This window comes from Drosophila subobscura, chromosome E (assembly GCF_008121235.1).
Source record: "Drosophila subobscura isolate 14011-0131.10 chromosome E, UCBerk_Dsub_1.0, whole genome shotgun sequence".
NCBI classification, from domain to species: Eukaryota; Metazoa; Arthropoda; class Insecta; order Diptera; family Drosophilidae; genus Drosophila; species Drosophila subobscura.
This window is the reverse complement of record NC_048531.1, coordinates 9,709,822-9,728,987: the sequence shown is the minus strand read 5'-3', so window position 1 is coordinate 9,728,987 and position 19,166 is coordinate 9,709,822. Positions and strand designations below refer to the sequence as shown.

The 19,166-nt window shown below is 50.1% G+C and overlaps 5 protein-coding genes across 6 annotated transcripts; 2 read left to right on the top strand and 3 right to left on the bottom strand.

Moving 5' to 3' along the window:
• The first annotated feature begins 237 nt into the window (after window positions 1–237).
• On the top strand, window positions 238–16,979 carry LOC117892114. Of its 2 annotated transcripts, XM_034798130.1 has the most exons (24): window positions 238–405; window positions 1,765–2,167; window positions 3,518–4,340; window positions 4,411–4,503; window positions 4,568–4,625; window positions 6,436–6,575; window positions 6,640–6,813; window positions 7,073–8,215; window positions 8,744–8,828; window positions 8,892–9,720; window positions 9,779–9,968; window positions 10,045–10,156; window positions 10,226–10,375; window positions 10,445–10,495; window positions 10,555–10,861; window positions 10,926–11,063; window positions 12,599–13,065; window positions 13,143–13,734; window positions 13,793–13,970; window positions 14,038–14,231; window positions 14,288–15,884; window positions 15,948–16,145; window positions 16,211–16,321; window positions 16,382–16,979. In XM_034798130.1, exons 3-24 carry the CDS (start codon window positions 4,053–4,055, stop codon window positions 16,595–16,597), a joined length of 7,311 nt encoding a protein of 2,436 aa, XP_034654021.1. In that variant the 5' UTR covers window positions 238–405; window positions 1,765–2,167; window positions 3,518–4,052; the 3' UTR covers window positions 16,598–16,979. The 2 variants fall into 2 exon arrangements, with proteins under 2 accessions (XP_034654021.1, XP_034654022.1); XM_034798131.1 differs by lacking the exon at window positions 1,765–2,167.
• Window positions 2,421–19,149, top strand: LOC117892123 (SET domain-containing protein SmydA-8). The gene is made up of 5 exons (XM_034798155.1): window positions 2,421–2,430; window positions 3,943–3,947; window positions 17,374–17,436; window positions 17,496–18,759; window positions 18,826–19,149. The coding sequence occupies exons 3-5, from the start codon at window positions 17,384–17,386 to the stop codon at window positions 18,976–18,978; spliced, it is 1,470 nt and encodes a 489-aa protein (XP_034654046.1). The 5' UTR covers window positions 2,421–2,430; window positions 3,943–3,947; window positions 17,374–17,383; the 3' UTR covers window positions 18,979–19,149.
• Window positions 4,620–5,524, bottom strand: LOC117892131. Its single transcript, XM_034798167.1, has one exon. The coding sequence runs from the start codon at window positions 5,484–5,486 to the stop codon at window positions 4,692–4,694; it is 795 nt and encodes a 264-aa protein (XP_034654058.1). The 5' UTR covers window positions 5,487–5,524; the 3' UTR covers window positions 4,620–4,691.
• On the bottom strand, window positions 5,503–5,957 carry LOC117892136. Its single transcript, XM_034798173.1, has one exon. The coding sequence runs from the start codon at window positions 5,903–5,905 to the stop codon at window positions 5,564–5,566; it is 342 nt and encodes a 113-aa protein (XP_034654064.1). The 5' UTR covers window positions 5,906–5,957; the 3' UTR covers window positions 5,503–5,563.
• Window positions 5,963–6,359, bottom strand: LOC117892135. Its single transcript, XM_034798171.1, has one exon. The coding sequence runs from the start codon at window positions 6,342–6,344 to the stop codon at window positions 5,982–5,984; it is 363 nt and encodes a 120-aa protein (XP_034654062.1). The 5' UTR covers window positions 6,345–6,359; the 3' UTR covers window positions 5,963–5,981.
• Window positions 19,150–19,166: the final 17 nt, after the last annotated feature.

Below are 19,166 nucleotides of genomic sequence, written 5' to 3'. Positions count from 1 at the left end.
ATGCAGTGTGAGCGGCAGCTATATATGCATTAAATTTGGATTATAGCCAGTCTGGTAGCAGCGCAGCAGCAGAGTTTATTTAAAAAGGCAACGAAAAATGTTTTTCCAGACTAGACTGGGTTTTAGAGTGTTCGTGATTTTTGTATATCGGTATATAAACTAGTATATTTCATACATTTTTTGGTGCAGTGCGGTATATTTCTGCCTCGGTCTGGCGGTTTAATAAATCCAGAAATTCGCGGTCACACTGGTCGTCGTGCGTGCTGAGCGCGATAAGTAGAAAAACAATTTTCTCTGCTTTGTTGTAGAATATAGTTAATATCAATATAAGTGCGCTGTTATTTTGCGTGCGTACATATATGGAATCAATGCGCCATCGTTAGCAGGCAGCGCTGTCCAGCGAAAGTAAGAAAGAATGATATGTATGATATGATGCGCAGCTTGCTACGCTACGCGCTCCGCTCCGTTCGTTGTGTCGTTTTCGGTTTGTGAGCTCACTTTTAGCAGGGGCAATAAATAAGATTTGTACATGTACTGCATATACACATATGTATGCACATACGTACAATGAGTTTGCATAGCTGTGTGCTCAAAGTGAAGGTGATTTATCAAAATGCAAAAGTCGGTTCGCGTGTGTGCAATGCTGGAAAATTATTACGGCCTAAGTTCATCTAAAAACGATCTCTAACCTATTGAACACACACATAAGGATACATATAGGGGCACGTACGTACGCGCTGGCGCACACACAGCCACAAGTGAGTTGCTGTTGGTGTGTTTGTGTATGATGACCCAACAGCAGCTCAGCAAAACAATATGGCTGCCACCGCCACTTGTTAGATATAACAACAGACGCGAATTGAAAGAAAACTCGTCGCTGTTTATCAAATTTCCATTAATTTAGCCGTCGCCAGGGCTCTGAAGCCGCCTTTCGCTAAAATCGAATTAAAACGATGTACGTACTGCAGTTCAAGAGTTCACTACCCAAGCACACACACCCGCGCAGCTAAATGTGTACTCACACGCGCATACACACACACGAAAATTTCACACAAAATGCGTTTGCGGCGATGATCGCACTCGCACCCCCACAAACACGTCTAGTGTGTGTTTGTATGTATACACATTTATTCAATTAAATATTTGCGTTTAATTATGAAAGGAGTGAAACTGCAGGGTTTGATTTTATTTTGTGTATACACGTTGAGATCAGTGCGATAAGAGTGGTGTACCCTGCTGCGATAAGTTTCCCCCCATAAGCAGTTAATTGAACAATCAGCTGTTTGCAATGATGAGAACATCAAATATCTGTACCTTAACGGTTGTGATTTCTTAGGATATATCTCATAAGGGATTTATTCTCGCATATACATTGACAGACGTTTTGCGCCTGTCCATTCTGACCCATTAGTAGTGTATTAGTATTTATTTTTTCGGCCAAAACTTGTTTTACCCCCACCCTCATCCCCCCTAATCGGCGTCGCTCGTCGTCATTCGTTCGGGTGTTTCGTGAAAACTAGTCAGCAAAAAAAAGAAGAAAAAAAAAGAGTACAACAAAAACAACAAAATAACAGAGCGCCAGAGCGCAGACGTTAACGGAAGTGTGAGAGTGAGAGAGGGTGCGGCGGGGGCTGGCAAGGAGGTGCGAAAGAGATGACTGTATTGAAATGAAAACAATGGAACTGCAAGGAGATCGTTGCATGTTCGTGGTCGTCCCACCCCCTCCTAATCGATATTTGTGTGTGTTTGTGTGTGTTTGTCTAGGTTGGAGAGTGAAAATAAATATAGCGAAATCATATTACGAAAATGCAACAAAATTAAAAATAATAAAGGAAAACTCGACAAACAGCTGCAAAAAAAAAAAACAACAACAACAAAAACAGACAAACAGCCGCCAGAGAAGCCAGAACTAGATCAAACCCAATTAAATCATCTTTAATTCGTGCAGTGCAGTGCAGTGTGTGCTCTGGAATAATTCCGAACAGAGTGCAGTGCAAGTTTTTCGCGAGAACATTTAAAAATAGCCACCACTACCGCTGTCGCGAGGGCAGTTCCACCCCCGATTCTGGGGAGGTGTAGGAGGAGGATCACCACCAATTTTTAACCCACCAGCAGAGCCAGCGCAGGAAACAACCCACCCTATGGATGACCCATCAATCAAGAAACGGTGAGCTACAGTCCTAGCCTAGAAAGGCTTCGCCCAGAACGCAGATTCCAGATGCAAGGAGGCATCCACACATTACTCATTCGCGTAGTTTGATTTGTGCAAAAAACGACGATAAATGTTTATCTCCGTAAAGTAATATACGATGTATTTTCCTCCCCATGTTTCGCATTCACTCTCGCCGTATCCAAAGTATGACATATGCTCATATGGCCTACACTCTGGTCTCTGCTCGCTCGTTCGTTTGGTTTATATTATAAGCTTTGGTGGGGGGGACAGTGGCGTCCATTAATGACGAACGTTTTTATTTGCTTAGCTAGATTAGAAAAACTAATGGATGGAGCAAGGGAATCCAGATTCTGGCAGTCCAAGCTGATTTGCTGATTGCTTTTTGGCAATAGGTTCGCTCGGGGGTTGGTTTTGGTTGTTTTGTATTTTGTTTTGGTGGTTTCGTGGTTGAACCGCATGCGATGACTTAATACACAACAACAACTAAGGAGCGGCCAGTTTTCACATTCAATTACCTTTATTTTACTCTGTGGGGTAAGTTTTAGCCTCAATAGATATAGTTTTTGGTCAGGCTTAGTGTGAAAGCAAACACCCATTGAGCGACGCACAAAATCAGCTAACTAAATCATTGACTATTGGGCTAGTAGGCGTGAGGGAGGGAGGGGGCATGTTACTCAATTTGTTTGCCTGACATTGTGGGCCTTAACAGGTTTTACTGTCTCTCTGTCTGTCTGTCTGTCTGTCGCCACTACTAGTCATCGCATCGTTTTGTGATGTGATGTGATGCAGTCAGACTTCCTCCTCAAAGACAGATCACTAGAGGCAGTCAGGGGGTAGGGAGGGGAATACGTACGTATTGGCAGTGGGGGTCACTCCTCGGACCAGCGTTAAGGTAAACATTGGTTTTATTTTTGGGGCTGCTGTTCGGCTGCCATGGAAATATATCATAATTTGTTTGATGGATTCGGCAGGCAGGCGGGAAATGAGATTTTATGGCAGTCCAAAGCAAAGTCAAAAGGCAGAGGCAGTGGCAGTGGCAGGGGCAGCGGCAGAGGCGATTCTATTCACATGCAAAACGATCAAATAAACATCAATTAAACTGTATCTATTCTTTGGGCTGATTTAATTTTAGCTCAATTAAAAGAGAGACCGAACAGGCAGGCAGGCTGGCAGGCAGTCGCTGGCCATGACTTTCGTTACATGTCGTGTCTGCCTGTCTCTTGATTATCCACTAATCTGGCTAATTGTTTGTGGTTCCGGTAACTGCTAGACCTTCATACCAGTTTAATTAATCCTTTAGTAAAACGATATAACTAATCCCCTTTCATTGCCTTATCCTTGCAGGTTAATTGATTTGTGCACCGACGAACATGATTACGATGAAGTTCAGGAGCTGCCGGAAGAGACAAGCATTCAGCAGCAGCAGCAGCAGCCCTCGGAGTCATCAGCAATTGCCACAACAAGCACCACGAACGGTGGTAGCAGCAGCAGCAGCAGCAGCACGACAGCGGGAAAGGGAACTGGAACTGGCACTGCCACTGGAACAGTTGTGCCATCTGTGGCTGCGTCAACGCCAGCAGCAGCAGTTGTTGTTGCGGATTCAGTGCCAGAGCTGCCATCGCCCAAGCAAAAATCTGTGAAGAATTCCAAAAACAAACAGAAGCAGAAGCAGTTGGCGAACAAATCAAAAATACCCCGATCCCCATCGTTGGCAAGCAGCCTGAGCAGTCTGGCCAGCAGTTTCAGCAGCCACAGAGACAAAGGATAAGGACAAAAGGACAAGGATAAGGATAAGGATAGGGAGAGTCAGAGCAGTTCCGTGCCACCACAGACACCGCCATTGCCAGCCGGCTATCAGCAGGCGAATAAACAGAGCCAAATGAATGGTGAAGCCCCTGCTGGTGGCGGCGCAGCACCAGCCCCAGCCACACCCACAACCCACAGTAATAATCATAACAATAATAACGTAGGAAACATGAGCGGGGATACTCCGCTGCTTGGGCCTGCGGATCGCAGTAGCCTCAACCTGGCGACACCCCAGACACCGACAACGGGCGAGGGCACAACGCCAGCGACGACGCCGACGACGCCCAGCTTGGCAATACCAAAAAATTTTCAGTATTTAACCCTGACAGTGCGTAAGGATGAGAATGGATACGGCATGAAGGTGAGAGAGAGTCTGCAGCCCAAATTTGTTTCTATTTTCGTTGCTAATTCTTTGCATTTCTATGCTCTAGGTTTCCGGCGACAATCCAGTGTTTGTGGAGAGCGTTAAGCCTGACGGAGCAGCCCAAGTGGCTGGTCTCGTCGCTGGCGATATGATACTGAAGGTACTGTCAACTGTACTCCAATATTTGAGGGGAATTTCTCATGTTTTCTGGTCTCCGCTTACAGGTGAACGGACAGGAAGTGCGCCTGGAGAAGCATCCCACGGTCGTGAGCCTGATTAAAGGTTTGTCATCGCCCTGAGGCTTATATTTCTAATGGGTTGGACATTTTTTCTGTAGAATTTTGAGTGTCAGTCGCACTCTCTCGGATGATCACCAGCATCTGGCGGCGGGTCAGGACAGATTTTGCACTTCTTCTTGGGCTTCGCAGCGGAATGATTGTTATTGGGCGGCTGTTCGACTGGCGGTACTTGCGGGCACTTGCGCTTCTTGTCTGCCCAGCCCTCCTCCTGTCGCTTCTTGCACTTGGGGCAATCGCAAATCGGCTTCTTGGGCATACGCGGCTTGTAGATGAAATCATCCTTGAAGCGCTCCTTGCACGGCACCTGCGTCTTGGGGCAGTCCTTGTCGTTGCAGTACGTTGACAGCGTGCCATCGTTGGGCACCAGTCCCGGGTCCGTCCGCTGACCACACTTGCACTTTGAATCGGGTGCGGGCTTTATCGGCTGCACCAGCGGCAGCTCATCGATGTGTTTCTTGGAGATTGTTATCTCGTTCTTCGTTCGATTGGCCATGAAGTCGCTGTACGACATGCGCACACGCTCAACGAGGGAGCCCACCATGCCGGGCATCGCCTCCAGCCCGTGTTGCATGAACGAGGGCACTGCGCTGAGGACCTCGAAGAAGGCAATCACCACCTGGTTGTAGTAGTGCACAACGGAGAACCGCCAACTGCCTTCGGGCGGTGGCCGTGGCGCACATATTTTCAGCTTGCGACGCGCCTGCTCGGCATACGGTTCGATCTTCTCCGTGGTTATGTTGTAGATCTCCTGCGTTTCATCCGCTGGCCCCCAAATGCCGTACCGTTTGGTGGCCACAACCAGCGCATAAACGACGCCCGCCCGCACAACAAAGTCGATAATCATCCTGGGCCAAAATCTCGTCTCGAAATATTAGTTTTACTGTGAATTTTGCTACGAGATGAAGTGTAAAGTGCGGCCATCTAGACGGGCTCACGTTTGCCGCATGTTATGTCGTCTTTGATTTTCGGGGATCGAATTTGCTTGCTGTCCTCTCGGGCATCCAGTTGCTCCTCATAGAAGCAGCCTCGCAGCTGCTTTTGCGAGCCCGTAAAGCTCTCCTGCTTCTCCTTTGGCAACGGTGCAACGGGGCTCTGCAGTGTTGTGGCCAGAATGTCGTGCGTTTGCCGCTTGAATTGGGAGGCCCAGTCGGGCATGCGGAGAGCAAAGTAGATGCCACGTTGAATGGCCAAATTGCACTTTTGCGGCGCCACAAAGCTGCCCGATGAGAGTGCCTCTGCATCGAATGAAGGTTTTTGCTCCATTTTACTGAGAATTTTGTCAACTTTTGCTTAGTTTATTTCTGATTGCCATGAGTGGGTGTGTGGCGTCGCCTACTTATCATTTTCCCTTGAACAACCGACAGATGCTGTCACCCAAGTCTCTCGCCACGCCGCCCCAGAAGGCGGGAATTTTCTTGAGAGCCCTCACCGTGTCGCCCCAGGCATCGGCGATGCTCTCCGAAAAGGGTTTCGGTGGCGGCGGCTCACAGATGCCGCCTTTGGTGCAATACTTTCGCTTCAAGTCGTCCGTCTTGCGCTTTAGATCGCGCTTATCATCCTCATCGAGGAGGATGTTCTTGGGGCTGTCCTTTGACGCCTCAGCGGGCGCGGCCCTTGGTTCCTCTGGCCAGTCGCTAAACTCTTTCATGAGTAAAATGCCGCCAGCGAGTCCCATTACCTTGAGCACTTTTACCACAAACATTTTTAATTTAGAGCCTGGAATTTCACGCGAATTTTATACATTTTATTTCGACAAACAATTCAAAGTCCTTTATCTTTTTCCCCTTTTGCAGCTTCAACCATTGTGGAGTTGGCCGTGAAGCGGCAGAAGATGACGCGTCCAGCGTCCGTTGGTGTGGTGAGCACGCCCATGACACCGATTCTATCGGGAAGAGATCGCACAGCATCCATTACAGGACCACAGCCGGTTGACGTAAGTGCAGATAAGATAGAGACCTTCGAAGGTTGATTGCATACTAAATTGTTTGATTTTGCAGAGCATTAAGCGTCGCGAGATGGAATCGTACAAGATACAAACGCTGCAGAAGATGCTGGAGCAGGAGAAGCTGAATCTGGAGCGACTGAAGAGCGATCAGAATAATCCCAGCTACAAGCTGTCGGAGGCAAATATACGCAAGCTGCGTGAGCAGCTCCATCAAGTGGGAGCCGAGGTGAGTGTGCCCCCCGCAGATTGGGTTTAGTAGCAGGAAAGGACTAAGCTAAGCGCTAAGCTAAACCCCAAACAACTAAAGCCTAACCAAAGTGCCAGAAGCTCTCGCTAAATGTAGTAGAAATTGTGGTTTTTTTTGGTCTGAGATTTGTGGAGTAACCGAAGTAGCAACGAATGATGTGAATGGATGATGATGTTACATGATCTCTTTTTTTTCTCTTCCATTTTGTGCTGTCCTAACCGAACTGTCCTAACTGCAGGATGCACCAACAATTAAACTCCAAGCAGCCGCGAGCAACAAGAACACCGCATTACTAACGCCCAATCAAATCCAACACTTGTCTGCGTCCGCCACTCACAACAATCCGCATCAGCATCAGCAATTCCATCATCTCCACAGCCACAACAACTATCAGCATCAGCAGCAACAGCCACTGCCACAGCAGCCCCTCGCACACCACTCCTCACCCGCATTCCTATCCCTACTGCCGCGTTCTCTCTCGTCCCTGTCGCTGGGCACACGCAAGAACCGCATCGACAAGGACTTTGTTGCCTCCTCGCCGTTCAACAATACAGCGGACTTTCTGCAGCACCAGCGGATGCAGCAGCAGCAGCACCAGGCCGAAGCCATGTCCCAGTCAATGCACCAGCAGACATCCACACCGACGATGCAGCAGCAGCAGCAGCAGCCGTTCTTCCATCCGCACCTGCAACAGCTACAGCAGCAACAGCTGCAGCAGCAGCATCGCTTCAAGGAGACACCCAAGTCAACTGCCGGCTCGAAGAGCAAGAACAAGTTCCTCATCTCCAAGAGCCTGATCGAGGAGGATGTGCCGCCACCTTTGCCGCAGCGCAACCCGCCCAGGCAGCTGAATCTCGACCTGAAGAACGGCAATGCATCACCACAGAGCGGGCATCTCACGGCGCCCGTCTCCGATCTGGACAGAGCCACCAGTCCGCTGCTGAACAGATCGCAGTTGGGCGGCAGCAACAGCAACGACAACAGTCCCAGCAGCAATGCCAGCAAGTCTAAGCGCTCGAAGATCAAGACCAAGGCACTGTCCGACCCAAAGATGTCCACGCAAATGTTTCTGCAAATGGAGTCGGCGTGTGCCACGGGTGGAGCTGCCGGTGGGTCGCTCGAAGTGGATGGTGGACCACCGCCATTGCCACCGCGACTGCCGGGCATGATGTCGGAGGATATGAGCCGTGGCAGCTGCCAGAATCTGGCTCAGCCCAACTCCCTAAACAGCGCGTTCAACTACCCGCTGGTGTCCACGTGCACGGCCGTGCAGAGCGACAACCTGAAGGCGGCCTTTCCGCTCTCCCAGCGGCCGAATATTGTGCAGCAACTGCAGCAGCATCAGCAGCAGCAGCAGTTAAGCAGTGGCCAGGCCACAGCCGTAAGTAACCAGCCAAACGATCGATCGATCGAACTCACACTGAAAGCACTCGTAACTTTTAATCCTTCACTGCCTTTCTCCATCTCTCTAACATTCTTACTGTGTCTCTCATGCTTTTTACTTGATATAAATGAAGGTCTGGTTGCTGCTGGCCAGACCTGAAGCTACCCTCCAATCTAACATGAACATGAAAACCGACATAAACACTAACATCAACATTAACTTAACTTTAACTTTGCTTTTGTGCCAGACCGCCACTAACTGCAACTGCAATCGCAACCGAAACTTACGCACACACAGACACGCTTCCGAGCACGCTTTCGAGCACTGTTTCGAAGTCGAATATCGAAATTATTTCATCATTTATGTGGGCTTCCTGTTTTTATTGTATTCGAGACCTGAAAGACTTTTGCAAGTGCAACTAAATGCAGGAATAATCTATGTTTAGATCATGGATAGTAGCGTCTCCTTTTTCCTCTTATATTTTGTTCACCATTTATACCACACCCACTCGCCCCACTCCCACAGGCTCTGGGACAGACACCGAATTTGGGCAAGAAGAAGCATCGACGCGTTGGCTCCTCACCGGACAACATGCATCCACGGCATCCAGGTGAGAATTTTGCTATAATCGTTGCCCAGCAGAAGCTTTAATTGATGCATAAACAATCTTTAGATCGCCTAACGAAAACCACTTCCGGCTCGTGGGAGATTGTGGAGAAGGATGGAGAAGTGACACCGCCAGGCACACCGCCGCCACCGTATTTGACCAGCTCGCAGATGACATTGCCCGAGGATCCGAACGAACAGTGCAGGGGAGCTGCGGGAAGTGGCGGTGCAGGAATATTCATTGAATCGCATCACTATACGCCAATGGCAGGCGCTTCGTCACCGATACCGACGTCCCTACATTCCAGCCATTCGATACAGGCCGCACAGTCGAACGACACGCAGAAGGAGATCATCTCCATGGAGGATGAGAACTCGTCCGACCAGGAGGGACCCTTCATTGACGAGAACGGACCGTTCAACAATCTCACGCGGCTGCTCGAGGCGGAGAATGTCACCTTTCTGGCGGTGTTCCTCAACTATGTGCTGTCGAACTCGGAGCCGGCGCCGCTGCTGTTCTACCTGATAACGGAGCTCTACAAGGAGGGCACCTCGAAGGATATGCGCAAGTGGGCGTACGAGATACACTCGACATTCCTTGTGCCGCGCGCACCGCTCTCGTGGTACCGCCAGGACGAGTCGCTGGCCCGGGAAGTGGACAATGTGCTGCAGCTGGAGTTTGACAAGGTGGAGATCCTACGCACAGTCTTCCTGCGCAGCCGCAAGCGTGCGAAAGATCTGATCAGCGAGCAGCTGCGAGAGTTTCAACAAAAGCGCACCGCCGGCCTGGGCACCATCTACGGTCCGACGGATGAGAAGCTGGCCGAGGCGAAGACCGACAAGCAGCGAGAGCAAATCATTGACAAGTATTTAATGCCCAATCTTCAGTTGTTAACGTGAGTTTGTCAAACAACTGCTGCAGGAGCCTTTTGATTAACTTTTACATTTTTTTAGCAGCGAGGACTTTGAGAAGGATTCTCCCACAGAGGATGTGCGCAAGCTGGCTCTCTGTTCGGCTCTATCAACGGTCATCTATCGCATTTTCAATACACGTCCCCATCCGAATAGTATTGTGGAGCGTGTGCATCACTTTGTCAGCAGGGACAAGAGCTTCAAGTCACGCATAATGGGTAAAAATCGAAAGGTGTGTACAAACAATGAATGCCAATGAATGATTGTACCCTAAAATATAACCTCTCCATCTCCATTTCCATTCATAGATGAATGTTCGTGGTCATGCATTGATATTGCGTCAATACTATGAAGTGACTCACTGCAATCATTGTCAAACAATTATCTGGGGCGTCAGTCCCCAAGGATATCATTGTACAGGTGCGTCGAACTCTCTTCGCCCCTTTGCCCCTTGCTAATCCGTTTACTTGCTCTCTCTTCCTCTTGCAGACTGCAAACTGAACATACATCGTCAGTGTTCGAAAGTGCTGGAGGAAAGCTGTCCCGGCCCATTGCCGCAGGCCAAGCGTGTTGCCCATAATGATAAGATTAGTAAATTTATGGGCAAGATTCGGCCACGTACCAGCGATGTAGTTGGAAGTAAGTGCAGGATTTTCCATAATATTAATTGAATTAATTCACATTTTTCTTCCTCTTACTTTTTTTTAGATGAAAAACGCAGTCGGCAGGACGAAGACTTGGACATTGACATGACGCCAGGTGAGTGCTGATAGCTCTCGAGTTGAGGGTTTAGTCCACTTACCTTTGTGTTTTTTCAGAGCGCGGTCAGTCGTCGATTGTGCGACAGCCTTCGGATCGTCGACCGGATGCGAATATATCGATGCGTTCGAATGGGAATGCCTCCTGCAACACCTCGGCACTGAACAGCACTGATCTGCAGAGTTCGTTTCATGGCAGCAGCGCCAATGATAGTATTAACCCAAGCGGCGCAAGCTGCCCCATGGATCTGTCCACGAGCGTGGCATCGACGGCTCCATCGAGCAGTGGCTCTGTCTCTGCCGGACTGAGTGCCTTTGCCGAGCTGAATGCCCCAGATGCAGTGGATAAGGATGCGCGTAGGGAACGGTAAGTGGCAGATCTCCTGTGACTGGCTCTCTTTAACGCGTTATCCGTTCGACCTTCGTTGCAGTTACACCCAAAATCCGCAGCACAAGAGCGCGCCAGTGTCCGTGAATCGCTCGGAGTCGTATAAGGAGCGCCTGTCCAACAAAAGGAACCGCAACAGTCGCCGCAAGACCTCTGATCCAAGTTTATCGTCACGTCCCAAGTAAGTTTTTGGTGGCATCGATTTCAACGTACCCCACGCAACCCTCTTCTGTCGCCTATGAATTGCTGTTCCATGCCAAGGACATTGCCGTGCCGCTCCCTAAATTCTTTCAACTAACACATTTCTCTTACTGTGTCTGCCTGTCCGCTGTCTGCTGTCTGAGGGAGCACAAGTAACCGGATATTAATTTTACTAATTAATGCGAATTGCGTCGCAATGCAATCAATATGGACTCCCGTCCCGTCCCTCTTCCGCTGCTGCGTTGCTGCAAAATTTTCCATTCACTCTAAAGGATGCGCTTTAATTTCCCTTTTTAATTAATCCAAAGTGAGGCAATGCCGGCCACTTGTGCGCCCTGTATGCGAATCAAGATATAAATGCCAAGGGCATGCCTCCTGGGCATTGGTCTAATAACCAGTCTGTTAGGGCATCCGTGCTTCGACATGTTGTGTGGCGCGGTCCGTTGACTTTTGTTTACGGCTACTATTAACGTATATGTATTTAGCCAGCAGTCACTGTGGATAGTTGATTAGACGCCGCGCCGGCATTGGCATCGATTATATTGTCCGCCTCGCTTTCTGCAACCTAATGTAGGCCACGTCTGTCCGGCCAAACCCATCGTCCCATCCCAACACTGGCTCCTGGCTAGTTGTGTGTGGTCCTGGCCCCAGGCATTTCTCTCCCTCTCTCTGTCTGCCCAATGTAATTTCTTCGTTTCCTGTTGACAAACTGCATGAGTGACTGAACTGAACTGGACTGGACTGACTGACTGGCTTCCACCTAGTACAACATTTTGCGACCAACAGTCGCCGTCGTTGGTGGTGTCTCTTGTGTGTGCAGTGACCATTGACAGTTGCCGTGTAGAATTTGACTCATCGTGGCGTTGCAGCGGCGCATACTCGACACCCAATAAATATAGCAATCTGAACAAACACGCCGCAGATAATGGAACGAAATATACGCTTCAATAGGAGTAAAAGTTTCAAGACGACTCTCAACTGCAACTACAAGTAAATGGAATCGCTTTCAATAACTAAACAAACAATTCAAGCAATCTTATCGTATTTTGTGCAGAACTAGTTAAATTATATGAATCATTTGGTGTAAAGAGTGTGCATCGATTGCTGACAGATTTCTAGATCAAATTGGGCTAGCTTTAAGTGCATTTGTCTGTAGAATTCAACAAGCAAATTAAACCAAAAATAAAGCTAAGGCTGCTGTTGACCAAGCTACTCCTCCACCTACAACTACTCTTAGTTGTTTTCCAACACTAACAGCTGATTAAGTCGATCATCTCTGCTGCTGCTCTGTCCAGCAGATTGTCTATCAAACCAAACTGCAGCTTGTAGATTTTACACGCTGATTTTCTTTGCGCAAAAGTTTTGTATGCCTGCCCCAACATGAAGTGCATTGGAAAACGACCACTAAAAGTATTCACATTCAGCCCAATCGAGTCCAATAGTCCATATAGGAATATATTTCATGTTAATTTGAATTTCTAGCTTACTTTTAATGCCTAATTTGTCTCCCCACAGCGATGAACAACTGGATTTGGGTCTTTCGAATGCCAACTATGTGGCCAGTTCGAATTCTAGTCTCTCTTCAGCTGGCAACTCTGAAAGTCCCAGCACATCGATGGAACACTTTGCTGCCAGTGCTGGTGCAGCAGGTGGTGGGCCCGCCAGTGTGGGACAAGGACAAGGAGCACCTGTCATGTCAAGAGAATTGAGCCTGAATCAGCATCCATATTTACTCAGACAACAGCATGCGCAGCAGCACTGTCAGCAGGACTCGTTTCAGGCCAGCGTAGCGCCTGGTGGTGGCAGCATTCCGTCCAGCAATTCGAGCTTTTGGAATTCGGGCCACCCATTGCCACGGCAGTGGAACCTCGAGAGCGATGACGAGGAGGATCTCAATGAGGCCGATTGGAGTTCAATGGTGGCAGCCGAGATGCTGGCAGCACTCACCGATGCCGAAAAGAAGCGTCAAGAAATTATCAATGGTGGGTCTAGAGCATCAAAAGGGAACTGTGGCTGGATCATGAATCAATTTTAACCCTTTCCTTCCCTTCCTTCACAGAAATTTATCAAACGGAACGCAATCATGTGCGCACACTCAAGCTGCTCGATCGCCTGTTCTTCCTGCCGCTCCATGAGAGTGGAATGCTTTCGCAGGATCATCTGTTGCTGCTCTTCCCACCGGCGCTGCTGTCGCTGCGCGAGATACACGGCGCCTTTGAGCAGCAGCTGAAGCAGCGACGTATCGAGCACAATCACGTGGTGAATCACATTGGAGACCTGCTAGCGGACATGTTCGTTGGCCAGTCCGGGGATGTGCTGTGCGAGTATGCGGCACAGTTTTGTGCGCGGCAGCAAATCGCCCTGGAGGGGCTCAAGGAGAAGCGCAACAAGGACGAGCAGTTGCAGAAGTTCCTGCGAAAGTCCGAGTCGCACAAGGCCTGTCGTCGGCTGGAGCTGAAGGACTTGCTGCCGACTGTACTGCAGCGTCTGACCAAGTATCCATTGCTGTTTGAGAATCTGCACAAGGTCACGGTTCGGGTATTGCCCGAGAATACCGACGAAGCGGAGGCCATACAGCGTGCCGTTGAATCCTCAAAGAGGATACTCGTTGAAGTGAATCAGGCCGTAAAGACAGCCGAGGATGCTCACAAGTAATTAAACATTAAATTTTAGTTTTTGTCTTGTCTGATCTTCCCCTCAATCGCATAGATTACAAAACATTCAGCGCAAATTAGACAGATCCTCCTATGACAAGGAGGAGTTTAAGAAACTGGACTTGACGCAACATCGCCTCATCCACGACGGCAATCTGACAATGAAGAAGAACCCCAGCACACAGCTGCACGGCTTGCTCTTTGAAAACATGATCGTGTTGCTCACCAAACAGGCAAGTCGAAGTCTGTGGATTCTATGATTCTATAACCCTTTTATACGTTCAATTTCTTTGCTTTTAGGATGACAAATATTCGCTTAAGAATCTGCACACACCTTTGGTGGTCAACAACAAGCCGGTTAGCCCCATCATGAGCATTGATGCGGAGACGCTGGTGCGCCAGGAGGCGGCCGACAAGAACTCCTTTTTCCTCATCAAAACAAAGACATCACAAATGCTGGAACTGCGCGCGCCCAGCAGTTCCGAGTGCAAGACGTAAGGAATTGCTTTACCCTAAACGAGTTTTTAATTTAAAATTTGATTTTTTGCAGTTGGTTCAAGCACATTTCGGATGCGGCAGCACAGCACTCGAAGCATCGACCGAAGAACGCAGCCAATAGCCATGACACGAGCATCGGCAGTGATCCGGCAGTCGCCAGCATACCGCATTCCAGCACCAAGGAGTCGCTGGAGCTGGCTGCCGAGTGCCCGCAGCCAATGGCCGCCATTGCGACTGTGACAACGACACCTTTGGCGCCATTGCTGCCAATAGCCACAGTCACGCCCGCACCAGCAACAAGCAGCAGCGGCACAGCTGGCGTACAGCTGCGGAATGCTCAACGGGAGTCCAGCGACGGCGACTATGTCAATACGCCCAAACAGCAGCAGCAGCAGCGTCTTAGCCAGAATGAAGTCAGCCGCTCCATGTCGATACGCAGCAGTGGCGATGGTGCTGGCAATGGTGGATCAACCGACCAGAACGACGTCACTCTGCGCCACTCACAGTCTGTGAGGGAGACAGCCAGGCAGGCGGAGTCGGCCGGCGAGGAGCGCAACTCGAGCTACGGGCTGGTGGGAGGCCACTCCAAGCGCGACAGCGCCAGCATTGTCTGCTCGAACAACTCGAACAACACGCGAACATTGCTGATGCAGAGTCCGCTGGTGGAGCCGACGGCCATACAGATCAGCATCAGTCCAGCACATACCGCCGAGCCGGTGCTGACGTCCGGCGAGCGACTGCGACGCTTGGACGCCTCCATCAGAGGCAATTTGCTGGAGAAGCAAAAGATCATTTGTGATATCTTCCGTTTGCCAGTCGAGCACTTCAATGAGATTGTCGACATTGCCATGATGCCGGAGGCACCCAAAGACAGTGCGGATATTGCATTGGCCGCCTACGACCAGGTCCAGATCCTCACCAAGATGCTGAACGAGTATATGCACGTGACGCCGGAGCAGGAAGTGTCCGCCGTTTCGACTGTGGTCTGTGGCCACTGTCACGAGAAGGAGAAGCTGCGCAAAAAGACGACACTGGCTGCCACGCTGTCGTCTTCGTCTGCGTCACCACCTCCGCTGCCGCCACCGAATAGACAACATGCACAGGCGCAGGCACAAATACCCATGTCCAGGCTGATGCCCAAACTGCAGACACTCGATCTTGAGGATGTGGCCATACACGAGGATGATGACGGTTACTGTGAGATTGATGAACTGCGTCTGCCAGTAGTGCCCGCCAGGCCACTGAACGCACCCACAACGCCATTGGCTCCATTCAGAGCAGCTCCACCAGCGCCAGCACCAGCCACAGTCGCAGTCGCAGTCACAACTGAGAGCAGCAACAAGCGACAGAGCAGCCAAAGCACGGATGGTGGTACGGAGGAGAAACAACAAACAGATGCAGAGGCCAAGAAGGACACTGACAGTCCTGCGGCAGCTAGCGACACGGAGCCAGCACTGGAGGATAAGCCACAAAATACACAAGAACAAACGGAACAGCAGGCAACAGCAACCACGGAAAAGGCAGAGAAAACTGAGCAAAAGCTTGATGTCCCAGTCCCTTCCACATCTGTAGATTCAAGTCAAAGCAGCGAGGAAACAGCAGCAGCAGCAGTGCCAGACAAGGAGCCGCCAGCCAGCGAGGAGCAATCTGTAACTATTTACGACTCTTGCACACATTCTAAACCCACTAATGCGTGTGTTCCTCCTCTGCAGCTGCAGCATGTGACGGTTTCTATGGTCGACAGCTCGACCCAGACCAGCGACACACCAACTGAAGCAGCTCCAGCTGCGTCTGCTGGTTCCTGTGGGCCGAATCGCATACAGCATGCCAGTGTGCTGGAGCCCAGCGTGCCCTGCCATGCACTCAGCAGCATTGTGACAGTACTAAATGAGCAAATCTCCATGCTATTGGTAGGGTTTCTATGCGATCAAACAGTCGGATCATAGCCTCTAATGGTATTTGCTTTTGTTTACAGCCAAAAATTAATGAGCGCGACGTGGAGCGGGAGCGTTTGCGCAAGGAGAATCAACACCTGCGCGAGCTTCTGAGTGCGTTGCATGAACGCCAGCGAGTTGATGATGTTAAGGTAAGGGACACACACACAGAGAGAGATATGTTCCAGGTCTAATTCGTTTCGTTTTGTTAGGAAACTCCTTTTGATATTTCAAAGCTGATGCGTGCTGAGGAAGTGGAGTTTGATGATGACATTGATGGCATGTCCAATAGTTCGCTGACGCCGACACCCACACCAATACCGACAGCCATCAGCAGCAGTCTCAGTGGCAGTGGCAGCAGCAGCCAAACACTGACAGCGGAGGCCACGCAGCTGCATGCAGCCGATGCGCATGAGGATGAGGAATAGGAAGCTTGTTCAGTTTTTTTTTGTTGTATAAAATACATAAATATATTTGTTCTTGTTTTGCCCACAGCCTACCCAATTGAATTGGGCGGCGTTGAATGTTTTACGAGCATGCCTTTTACTACTGTTAATATTTGTAGCTCCATTTTGTTTTCTTAAATATTCTACTCTACTTTATATTCCAGCAGATTCAACGTAACACACACTTCGAGTTAAGCCTAACAAATTGTCCTCCTAAAACTAATTAAACACATAAACATATACATACTATATATTATATACCATATACATATATATATATATGCATATATTTACCTACTTAAATAATATGATGATGATATTTGCTAAATACACAATGTTTGATACATTTATAAAGAACAATCAAAAATAAAAATTAGTTATTCAGATTTATGCCGAAGTTTCTGCCGATTTCAATGAGATTTTCCAGCTGAGTGTGGCCACAGGAAGACTCAAAACTGCGTCACCATTCGACGGCAACTAAAAATAAAACAGCTAGCAAGCAGCAGCCTCTCGAACGACGCAACTTACGCACGCAATTAGCCAAAGTACTTAGCGGGAAGTGGCTGCGACAGGGCGGCACTCACTCACTTCACTGCTCGTGGGCAAGGGCAGCTCCTCGCGAGCAGCTCTCTTGGTTGTATATATTTATAATTGCCGACGCTCAGTCGGTCAGTGGTGAGTACCTTGCCACGTACTGCGACGCACTGTGCTGTGCACTAAATTGTTTTTAGTTTCTTTTCTACTTCGCAGCAGAATCGCACGTAATCGATGCAAGACTTCAGCGAAAAGATTCAGCAGGTGCACAATGAGCAGCTGGGCAGGTGCGCGTACCCACAACCATTAAGCACTCGAAAACTGATTTAATTCCCATTCCCTTTAGACATCTGGTGGCCAACATGCACATCGATGCTGGCGACACGCTGCTGGAGGAGCGGCCGCTGCTGGTCGCACCGCACTGGGAGTGCAGCCAGCTGAAGTGCTCCCAGTGCATGCAGGAGTCGTATGTGATGTGTCGCCGCTGCCAGGTGTTTCCGCTGTGCATGGACTGCGACCAGCACAGTGACTTTGAGTGCGAGTTCTTTGCCAGTGGCGCGGGCAGCGGCATCTGCAAGGATCTGCTGGTGAAGAATTATGGCATATGTGCGCTGCTGAAGCTGCTGCTGCTGCTGGAGGATCCGACCACACGCGACGACTGCCAGTCGCTGGTCGAGCGGCCTGTGAAGCTGGAGGACTATCGCGATGGCGAGGGCATGTGGCAGGAGCACGAGGAGCAGGTGGTGCGCCCGCTGCTGGCCAGTGGCCTTGCGGGGGCCATGCCCGCGCAGCAGCTGACAGCGGACGTGCTGCATGCCCACTGCATACGCATCGATTCCAACGCCTTCGAGGTGACTGGCCGCGATGGCGAGACCTTGAAGGGCGTCTTCGTGTGCGGCGCTGGCCTGCCCCATCACTGTGTGCCCAACACGGTCGTGGCCCTCGACGAGCAGTTCAACATGAAGCTGTACGCCGCGGTGCCGCTGAGTGCCGGCGATGTCATCTACAATTCCTACGCGAATCCCCTGATGGGCACCAGCCAGCGACAGCATCAGCTACGCCTCAGTCGCCACCTGGACTGCCGCTGCTCTCGCTGCCGCGATGCCACAGAAATGGGCACCCACATGAGCAGCATGAAGTGCCGCGAATGCTCCGCAGGCTTTGCCATCTGCGAACTTGGCCCCGATGGCAGCGGCGACTGGCGCTGCTTGGACTGCGGTGCTGTGCAGCCAGCGGCCGACGTTCATGAGCTGCTGGCCGAGGTGGGCGGCGCTCTGGTGGAGGCCCAGGGTGATCTGCAAGTCTACGAATCTCTGCTGGTGCGCTACAGGCAGCTGCTGCATCCCAATCACTTTCTGCTGCTGGACATCAAGCAGAACATAGCCAGCATCCTGAGAGCCGCTGTTCTGATGAACTCCATGGAAACTCCCTGCAAGAAAATGCTCGCCCGTCGCGTCGAGCTGTGCTCCGATCTCCTGCCAGTCTGTCGCGCCGTTGTGCCCGGCCTCTCCAAGCTGTACGCCATTGCACTCTTTGAGTATTTGCTGGCGCTGATCGAACTCATAGAGCTGCAGTTTGCCGATAGTGATTTGAGCAAGAAGGAGTATGCGGTGGGTGGAGACATCCATTTGGTCCTCTTTTGTGCTCTTTTTAATCCGTTTCAAATGTGCTTTCAGGCTCAGCTGAGAATTGGCAGTCAGGTGGCCAGGGAGGCACTCGATTTGCTACGCTTTGAGCCGGAGAACTCTGCCGAGGGCTACCTCAGCGATCGCATCTCCATGGAACTCGAGCGCATTGATTCCGATTTGATGAAGTACGGCGGCCGCTAGGCAGCAGCAGCTGCTTGTAAATTTAAAATAAAATAAAATAGATTAGACACCAAAATGGAAGTGGAGAGCATCTCGTTGTCGTCGCTCGACCGATCCGTTTCGTTGCGGTTCACCACTTCGCGGGTTTGGGGGGAATAATTGAACGCGAAATAAATAAAGAATCGAAACGCCTTTTAATTATAAAAATA

Excerpts from the sequence above, each read along its gene's own strand:
- LOC117892114 (XM_034798131.1), top strand. The coding sequence starts at position 4,053 with ATGAATGGTGAAGCCCCTGCTGGTGGCGGCGCAGCACCAGCCCCAGCC. Across the intron at positions 8,829-8,891 it reads CATGCATCCACGGCATCCAG|ATCGCCTAACGAAAACCACT; the intron begins GTGAGAATTTTG and ends AACAATCTTTAG. Across the intron at positions 15,885-15,947 it reads CAGCCAGCGAGGAGCAATCT|CTGCAGCATGTGACGGTTTC; the intron begins GTAACTATTTAC and ends CCTCCTCTGCAG.
- LOC117892131 (XM_034798167.1), bottom strand. The coding sequence starts at position 5,486 with ATGATTATCGACTTTGTTGTGCGGGCGGGCGTCGTTTATGCGCTGGTT.
- LOC117892136 (XM_034798173.1), bottom strand. The coding sequence starts at position 5,905 with ATGGAGCAAAAACCTTCATTCGATGCAGAGGCACTCTCATCGGGCAGC.
- LOC117892135 (XM_034798171.1), bottom strand. The coding sequence starts at position 6,344 with ATGTTTGTGGTAAAAGTGCTCAAGGTAATGGGACTCGCTGGCGGCATT.
- LOC117892123 (XM_034798155.1), top strand. The coding sequence starts at position 17,384 with ATGCAAGACTTCAGCGAAAAGATTCAGCAGGTGCACAATGAGCAGCTG. Across the intron at positions 17,437-17,495 it reads CACAATGAGCAGCTGGGCAG|ACATCTGGTGGCCAACATGC; the intron begins GTGCGCGTACCC and ends CATTCCCTTTAG. Across the intron at positions 18,760-18,825 it reads TGAGCAAGAAGGAGTATGCG|GCTCAGCTGAGAATTGGCAG; the intron begins GTGGGTGGAGAC and ends ATGTGCTTTCAG.